Genomic DNA, 9,317 nt, shown 5'->3' with positions numbered 1-9,317 from the left:
CACATACGATGATTTGAAGGCTGAAAACAAAAGCTAAAATAATTTCAATGGTGCTACCTCCTAGCCATGTAGTGTAGGAGTATGATGAGTAGAGGATCTATTTCTTCCTTCTTCCTTTGGGAGATAAACCAATCTCACAGTCTACAAACAAAAGCAACCTTTTTTTAAGGAAAGGATAAAATGTGAACTTTTAAACTTCAAGTAGTAAAATATAAACATTCAGTGTTGAACATGGTAAATTACAGGGCTGTCTTGACCATCATCATATACCAGCTGACAACTTGCTTAAAAAAGAAAACTCAGCGCTCTGGGCCAACCCCAAGACAGCCCTGCTCTGCTGCAAAGGAGCATTTTCTGCTAGAACCTTGAAAGAGATTCTCTTTGGGGAGAGAATTCCAAGTATTAAAGATCATAAAAAAGTTTCTAAAGAAAAATTATAATTTAGTCAGTCTGAGATTTGAAAGAAAAAGATTGAAGTTATATCCAATTTCCTAATTTGTACAGAGCACTATAGATTATAAGACTTGGTGCTACACAGAAATCAAACCTTGATTTCTAAACTTTAATCAGAGGCTGAAAGGAATAATGACAGCCCCGTGTATCAGTCCACAGCCTTCAGTGGAGTTCTGCTGATTTCTGCCTCTTGTTTTAAAATGTGAAGAAAAAAGAAAGGGCAGAGGTATCTCACTCTGTATGTGACCAAGAGCATCCCTACTTTGTAGGGATGTGTCCTGAGAGTCTAGCTTTCCCTTGTGGGGATGCGGATTGACAGTCTGGCATGGGTGGCTTGCGGGCAGGTTACATTCCTAGCACAGACTTACCCTCCAGGTGGATCAGTAGTAAAGCAGATAAATTGGTCTTCATTACTGGGGATCATGAAATGCTGGGCTTTGAATGAAGCCTCTTCATATTCTTTTATTATATTTTATAAAACTTCAATGAAGTGCCCTTGACTTTGTGGGATACCACTCCTCCTTAAGAATTATTTGAAATCTATTCTTCTTACCTTATATTCATTCTGACAACTGAATTCTTTCTTTTTATAAACAAGGCCAGATGAAGAAAATATATTTTAGTAGTGGGGTTTTTTTTTCCTTTCTAAAAAAAAATGTTGATTTTTGTCATTCCAAATCCTAGAAATAGTTTTATGTAAGGAAAATGTTCAAGTTATTTTAAGGGCCTTTTTATCTATATCGTGTCTGCTATACAGCTCAAGTTTTTGAAAAGTTCATGTATTCTTAAAGATTAGTTTTGAAGTCCAACAGCTCAAAGCTGGGGCTATTCATGAGACAACACATAATACAAAGAGAGCAACCTCCAGGGTATCAGACAAATGTGTTATAAAAATAAAGTATTTCATTATAAGTGAACTTTTGTTTTCAAACCAAGGGCTGTTTTTTAAAACTATAAAACTGAAAATGTTTTTCCCGTGACTTTGCACAATAATATGAACAAAGTGAATAACCACAAGGCACTGTATTATAAGGAACATATTGAGAACGAAGACCTTGCTTTGGCAGAATGCAAATGTCAACTTTTTATACTGGGGAAGGAAAAACATCATGTATTTCATTATTCTAAAATGTACGAGGGAATATATACTTTGCTTTAAAACCTCTTCCCAGATGTACCCAGAAAAGAAATGTGCCATCTTTGGCGTGCCAACCAAACTTGATGCCAGGCCACACTGTAGAATTTTGGAGAACTGGCTGGTTGAAATCTGTACAGTTGGATTGGAAATATCACAATATATGGGACAGATTGCATACATTACTATACACGTTTGTACATTTGTTATTTTTATCTTGGACTGAACCAAATCTCAGAAGACAAGTGAAGAAAAGAAAAATTGTAAACGTTTTGGTGAGAGGTAACAAGCATGAACCTGAAACATTTCAAGTCATGAAGATTATATTGTGCACAATGCTGTAAGAAACCTTCTCACATCTTCCCACAGACTTCCATTTCCATCTCCACATGAAATTGAAAAGCAATCTATACCTCCCAGCATCATTAAGTACTCTAACTATTTCTTAGTCACTAATTCTTTAATAGATTAGTACAAAATTACTATGCACCCTGCCTCCTAAAATAGCATAGCTTCTATAACATGGGTAAAGTTGCTGTAAGATGGTAGAATATTTTAAATATAATGATGATTCCAAATGCATTTAAATCTCAAATTGCAGTAAAAACTTTTCTTGGGCCAAAAGGCCAAGAGGAAAATGTCTCCTGCCCCACAAGAAGTCTCCTGAAGTCATGTGCTAAGAATCTTTCCTTGGTACTCCAATGTTGTATAATGGTTGCCAATGGATGGGGCTGCTGTTGGGGGGATGGGGGCGGGCCAAAATATTATGGTTGTGATGGGCATGGGGAAATATGGTGGGAGATGGGGAGCAGGCCATTCCCAGGGACTGCAGGGCCATTGTTTGTTGCCAGTTTTGTGTTTCAGCTCCTCAGTCTCAGCCCCAGTACCCTGTCAACAGACCTTCAGAGGATCTGGCCTCCGGCTGCTGCTTCTAAACACCAGGTCGGTCTGTAATAAGGCATCCCTCATCAGTGATTTGATCACAGATGAGACAGCTGACCTGGCATGCATCATTGAGACTTGGCTGGATTCGGGGGGGGGGGGAGTAGCCCTTGCAGAGTTATGCCCAGCTGGGCTTCAAGTGTAGCATCAGCTGAGATTCCAGGGCAGGGGTGGAGGTGTGGCAATTGTCATCCGGGAATCTCTTACAGCTTTCAGGGGTGCTGTACCACAGGTCACCAGATGTGACCCTGTTCATCAAGTTGGGCTCTAGGGATCAGTTGGGATTGCTGCTGTTGTACTGGCCTCCCTGCTGCACAGCAACTTCCCTGCCTGAGCTCCTTGACGCCATTTCTGGGTTGGCAGTGGAGTTCCCCAGGCTTATGGTCTTGGGGGACTTCAATCTGCCTTCTCTAGGGATGGAGTCTAAGGGGGGGTCGGACGTTCATGGCCACAATGACGGCCATGGACCTATCCCAAATCATCCAGAGCCTGACATGGAACAGTGCTCATACACCAGATCTGGTGTTCCTGTTGGAGCAGTGGCTATGTGATCTGCACTTGGGGGAGCTTTTGGTGTCTCCCTTGTCATGGTCAGATCACGCCGTGATCACAATGGGATTCCCTAGTACAACTATCCACTGCAGGGAGGCTGGACCTATTAGATCAGTCTGCCCCTGGCGACTAATGGACCCGGATGGGTTCCAGAGGGAACTGGGGGTTGTTCCTGTTGGTCTGCTGCACAGCCCATCTGAAGCCTTGGTAGCCGCTTGGAATAAAGGGGTGGCTAAGGCTTTGGATCAGATCGCGCCCATGCGACCTCTCTTCTCTTGGGGATCCCGGCACTCTCTGTGGTTTACAGAAGAGCTAAGGGAGAGGAAGCAAGAGAAGAGACATCTAGAGCATCACTGGCGCTTGTCGAGGGACGAACTCAACCGAACACAGGTTAGAGTGGCTATTCATGCCTATTTAGTGGCGATAAGGGTGGCAAAGAGTCATTACTCCTCCGCTCTTATTGCATCCGCAGATAGCCACCCCGCAGCCCTGTTTCGGGTGACACAAGCCCTCCTGGGTAAGGATGGCTCGGAGAACCTTCTGCAGGGACGTGCAGAGGAATTTTCTCGGCATCTGTCGGATAAAATCGCTCGGATTCATGCTGGCTTTACTGCAGGTCCAGTGGAGGTGCCTAGGGAGGAGTCTCACCCTGTTATCTGGGAACAGTTTGAACCTGTTGGACCTGAGGAAGTGGACAGGGTCTTTGGAGCTGTGAGCTCAGCCACCTGCTTTTTAGATCCATGCCCCTCCTGGCTTGTGAAAGCAGCCCGGGGGATGTCATGCAAGTGGGTTCTAGCAATGGTTAATGCATCTTTGAGTGAAGGGGTTGTTCCCTCACCTCTCAAGGAGGCTTGGGTTCATCCCCTCCTCAAGAGACCATCGCTAGACCCCACAATACTAGACAATTTTCATCCAGTATCTAACCTCCCCTTTTTGGGGAAGGTGATTGAGAAGTGGCTGCACAACAGCTTCAGAGGACCTTGGATGAAGCAGATTATCTGGATCCTTTTCAGTCGGGATTCAGGCCTGGGTATGGGACAGAAACTGCATTGTTCGTGCTTTTGGATGATCTCTGGCGAGGGCGGGATGGGAGATCCATCCTTGCCCTATCTGACCTCTCAGCAGCTTTTGATACCATCGACCATGGTATCTTTCTGGATCGGCTCAGGGGATTGGGTGTGGGCGGCACTGTGTTGTGCTGGTTCACCTCCTTCCTCCAGGGCCAATTCCAGTCAGTGGTAGTTGGGGAGGAGAGATCCCATCCTCGGCCCCTGTTATGTGGGGTGCCACAGGGTTCGGTGCTCTCCCCCCTCCTATTTAACATCTGCATGAGGCCACTGGGTGAGCTCATCCATCATCATGGGGTTGAGGTATCATCAGTATGCTGATGATACTCAATTGTACATCTCTGCCCCTGGCAGAATTAAGCGATGCTGTGAATGTCTTATCCTGGTGCCTGGAGGCTGTGAGGGTCTGGATGGGGAACAACAGGCTTCAACTGAACCCTGGCAAGACTGAGTGGCTGTGGGTTCTGGGCCTTGTGGTGCTAGAATTATGCCATCTTTGGTACTGAATGGGGTTGCAATGCCCCAAACAGACCCTGTGTGCAATCTGGGAGTCCTCCTGGACTCACAACTCCTGCTCGAAGAGCAGGTGGCAGTCATGGCTAGGAGGGCCTTTGCACAGCTTTGTGTTGTGTCCAAGTTGTGCCCATTCCTAGATCAAAGGGACCTAATCACTGTCACTCATGCCCTGGTCACCTCCCGTTTGGATTTCTGTAATGCACTCTACATGGGGCTGCCCTTGAAGAGTATCCAGAAGCTTCAACTGGTGCAAAATGCAGCGGCGCAGTTATGTGTGCCCCTAGGGTGGTACACGTTACACCTCTGCTTTGCAAGCTGCATGGTTGCCAGTTTGCTTTTGAGTCCAATTCAAGGTGCTGGTTTTGACCTTTAAAGCCCTTCATAGCATGGGGCCAGGTTACCTGAGGGACTACCTCTCCGCGATTACATCTGCCCGTCCCATTAGATCTGGCAGACAAGGCATGCTGTGGATCCCATCTTCTAGAGAATTACATCTGGTGGGTCCCAGGAGGTGGGCCTTCTCTGCTGTGGTGCCTGCCTTGTGGAATCTCCTCCCCCCAGAAATGAGATTAGCTCCATCCCTCTTAACATTCTGTAAGTTCCTCAAGACCTGGCTATGTGATCAGGCCTGGGGTTTCCAGGGGACCGGGGAGATTTTACGATGGCTTCCTTATTAATTTTATCCCCTCCTGTTTTTGTATGTTTTTACTGTTTTTTATATATAGTTTTTTATGTATATATAAATATGATAAATAAATAAATAAATAAATAAATAAATAAATAAATAAATATGTGCTAAGAATCTTTCCTTGGTACTCCAATGTTGTGTAATGGTTGCCAGACCAGCATGTGAAAAAAGTTGTTGAGGACCCAGCTACAGTATAGTGATTTCATTGCCCAGGCCTCCTTGTTCCTGGACTTCTATGGGCAACAGACAATCGCCAGTCTTAGTGTTCAGAATGCCCCAAACAGAACAGATGGGGTGGGATGTGGAGGAAACGTTCCTAGGTCCTAATCACACCCTTTGTATTGCTATGTATAGATGCAGACTCTGTGCCATGCGCAGGCATTTACCTCTCTTTATCTTTCACACAGTAGGCATAATATAAGAATTTACCTTCTGAACAGGCTGCCCATCATTTTGCAAGGTTCCCACTGGCATGACATGAACCTTGATTAGTGGCAGTCATTAGAAATAATGTGGCAACGTGCACTCAGAAAATTGCTTGCTCCATCCTCTAACAGCAGTGTCACTTTGTCTGTGTACGCACCAGTGGATATCAAATGATTTCCTCCAAATGATTTTTAAAATAATACTTGGTACAAAATGTGAACATAGACTGATATTACATTAAAACTTATAATTTTTTGGACTGGCAGAGAAACTTACAAGACTGGTTTATATAAGCCAAGATTAGTTTTATTTAGATGTGCTTTGCTGGAATGGCTGGATTTGCATATTAATTTACTAAACCATAAATTATTATTATATGAAAACCAAGCCAATCTATCTTAAGAACATGGTTAAAAATCATGGGTTAGTGCAATATGTGCAGGGAACTGCAGTTAAACTTACCTCTGGGAATGAATCATGATTTATTTGGAAACCAAACCATAACTCCAAATAATGGTTTGAAGTTGGCTTATAAAACTTCATAAACTGGCCTGGCTTGTTGTAACTCAGGGTCCTGACTTATTCCTATGGATTTGGGGGGTCCTGTAGAAGCTTCTCACAAGCCACAAAGGTGGAAGTTAAGAACAGCTAGAAAAGCCGTTCTCATTCTTTTCAGTGTTCTCGCTCAGAAATGAGGCAAGAAAACCCAAAAGACACACACCCAAGCACACACACACTCACATACACACATATACCCAATAACCCACCACACAAAGCCATCACAGATACATAAGCTAAACACACACACGCTACTATCAACAAGAGTCAAATTCTGGCAAGCGTATAGGAAATGCATCCAGTTAGGATATTTGAGATACAGTACTTTATGGGCTCTGGCAGAAAAGAGGGAAAGGGGCAAACCAGGAATTAACGGGGTCATTTGCATAACATTTGCAAGACAGACTCTGGCTTGTTCAACAAAGCTGGTCTAAAAGGAATTTTGGCTTAGAGTTACTGTGCGTGGATGGATATGCATCCATAGGCTACTCTTTCATGTATCACACCAGCTGTAAATTGGCAAAGAAGGTCGAATTCTTGGTCTTAAGTTCTTTTAAATATAGAAATATTAATGCAAAAGCAAAGGAACATGATATTCTAGGTCTAATCAACCAGAATATAGTGACTATATCCATCAAATGAAGCAGATAAATAGAACAGCTAAAACCATCATAGAAACAAATTAGTCCCCTTTTCCCCCTTTTAATGGCATCATCTAACAGAGCACTTATTCTTCAGAAACGCAATTGTCCCTGGCAAAACGTTTGTGTGGGGTGGGGAACGTTACACTTCACACTGTTCAGAAAATGTTGTGGTGCCTTGCAGATAAAAATCAAGCTATGGTAGGCTAAGAAGTGATCAACAGTGCTATTCTCCACTGGAACAGGGCAGAACTTTCACTCCCATGTGGTGCCCAGGAGTTGCAGTGTGCCAGCCAACAGGTTCCTCGGCAATTGCCAAGCTCCCCACCATCCCTAATTTGTTTGTCAAGGAGCCTTGCAATTTAAAAAATGAATAGGGGACTAGGATGTTGCTGAGCGATGCATAAGCTCAAACATAACCAGTATTTCCAATCCCTCTGGATCCCACGCACATCCAGAGATGATCTATGAAAATGAAATGATAGGTAATTGCAGCCAAGTACTTTATTTGCCTTCTGGTATATGAGTGGTTTATGTATGACCACAGTTACCATGGAAACCATTTTGTGAGCATACTTTCAAAATTCCAGATGTGCCCACTGAACAGAAAGGCTGAGGGTCCTGATGAGAACCTGACTTGATGCAACATCTCTCATAAATTCATAGGAATGGAAAGCACCTTGGAGCTTTTATAGTTCAACCCCTGGTGAGGGCAGGAATCCCCAGACCATCCCAGACAAATGGTTGTCCAGTCTTTGCCTGAAAACCTCCAGTGATGGAGTACCCACAGCTCCAGGAGGCAGGCTATTCCACTGCTACTCCACTGCTTAATTGTTCTCATAGGTCAAGAAATTCATCCTTATTTTCCTCTGTAGAGTTTCCGCCCTCTGGTCCTTGTCCTATCCTTGGGAGATATTTCTTAAGACCACTGAGTGCCTCATGAGATATTGTCAGTTTTTGACTCAGAGAAGATGGTTGATTTGTGTAGCTGAATGCCAAAAATAAATGTATCAGGTGTTGCTAAATCTGTCACTGTAGCATCCTGAGAGAAATAATGACTGCACAACATCTTGATAATACTTAGACTGGAGTCTAAGGGAACAGGCAAGGAATTGGAGAAGAGGAGACGTGAACAGGGAAGCGGCTCTTTAGTGGAACTGAGATTGGGGAACTGTGGCTAAAGAATTACTTCCCTTCTTGTTTCCTTCTCCCATCCTTCTCTTGCCACTGCTCTGAACCTTGAGCTTAGCTCTTTGATCCTACAGCATGATCTAAGGAGCCATGTCCTCCCCACTTCTATTACCAGCCCAGAGATGGATTGGCAAGAGAAGGGCTGCGGGTTTTTTTAGCATACAGTATGTCTAACAGTCTTCTAGAATATTGCTGAAGATGTCAGTGCTCTTCAGACTGATCCACACAGTGGGTCAATGCTTCCTGGTTAAGCAGAAGAATCTTTTCTTTACCAAGAAATGCTCACCAACCCACTGATCAAATCCTGCTTTATCAGACAGAACCCATCCCCCTGCAGAGAAACTGTCACAGCATCTAATCCAGGGGGCGATGGGATATGTCTGGTAAAGCAGGATGCCAGTCTAGTTATCTGTCAAAACCTGTCTCCTCCTTTAAGGAGAGTGATCACTAGTTGTTTTTCCTACCAGTAGGTGACACCACAGGAGTCCACCAATTATCTTCCTTAAGTTATCCCCCATTACCTGTGTGAGAACAACATTAGTCACTGGCCATGTTGGTGATACAGAACAGGATTCCTCTCCAGAAAGTATACAGGAGGAATACAAATACCTCATGGAAATAATAGCTATTACTTCCAGCAGTCACAGGACAGCCATATCTGGGCTGTAAAGATCCAGAAGACCAGTAAATGGAAGCAAACAGAACTTTCTGCCTCTCTTTGCAGCCCAGATATGGTACTTCTAAACCAGAATATGAATTAGAATATGAACATAGCAACTGAGGATCTACTTATTGTAAATGGTGATTGGCAGCAAGTCCCTGAAATCTCAGCCAGTTCAGCTTACTCTGCAAAAACCCTCATAAGAGAGGCTGGAAGGGCTGAACGAGAAATGTTATGATGCTCAGCATGTGCTACGAGAAGCAGGAGAGACTGCTAACAGAACACAAGAGGAGCTTGACCTGTTTATTTTATACCATGCTGGTTCTTCTGTGTTAGAAGGGGTCATATTTCTTTGTGCTGTCTTCACTGCAATTTTAAAAAGACTAATTCTTCTTTAAAATTTGAATTTCCATCTATATAGAGAATTCTATGTATTAATGTATTTAACACACAAGATTTCATTTTACCTCTCCAGAAATGCAAAGGA

At 43.6% G+C, this 9,317-nt stretch overlaps 1 protein-coding gene across 1 annotated transcript; it reads left to right on the top strand.

The window, feature by feature from the left end:
• Nucleotides 1–2,264: 2,264 nt before the first annotated feature.
• Nucleotides 2,265–5,337, top strand: LOC148215135 (uncharacterized). The gene has a single exon (XM_088144661.1). The coding sequence runs from the start codon at nucleotides 2,975–2,977 to the stop codon at nucleotides 4,322–4,324; it is 1,350 nt and encodes a 449-aa protein (XP_088000787.1). The 5' UTR covers nucleotides 2,265–2,974; the 3' UTR covers nucleotides 4,325–5,337.
• The last annotated feature ends 3,980 nt before the right edge of the window (nucleotides 5,338–9,317 follow it).

Source organism: Python bivittatus, unplaced genomic scaffold (genome assembly GCF_059951505.1).
Source record: "Python bivittatus isolate LINGU-HERP-01145 unplaced genomic scaffold, Pbiv_v1 ctg000350_np1212, whole genome shotgun sequence".
NCBI lineage: Eukaryota > Metazoa > Chordata > Lepidosauria > Squamata > Pythonidae > Python > Python bivittatus.
The sequence above is the reverse complement of the archived record's forward strand: the minus strand, read 5'-3'. Positions and strand labels throughout refer to the sequence as shown.

Bases quoted from the DNA above. Each gene is read 5' to 3' on its own strand.
- LOC148215135 (XM_088144661.1), top strand. From the start codon at position 2,975: ATGGCCACAATGACGGCCATGGACCTATCCCAAATCATCCAGAGCCTG.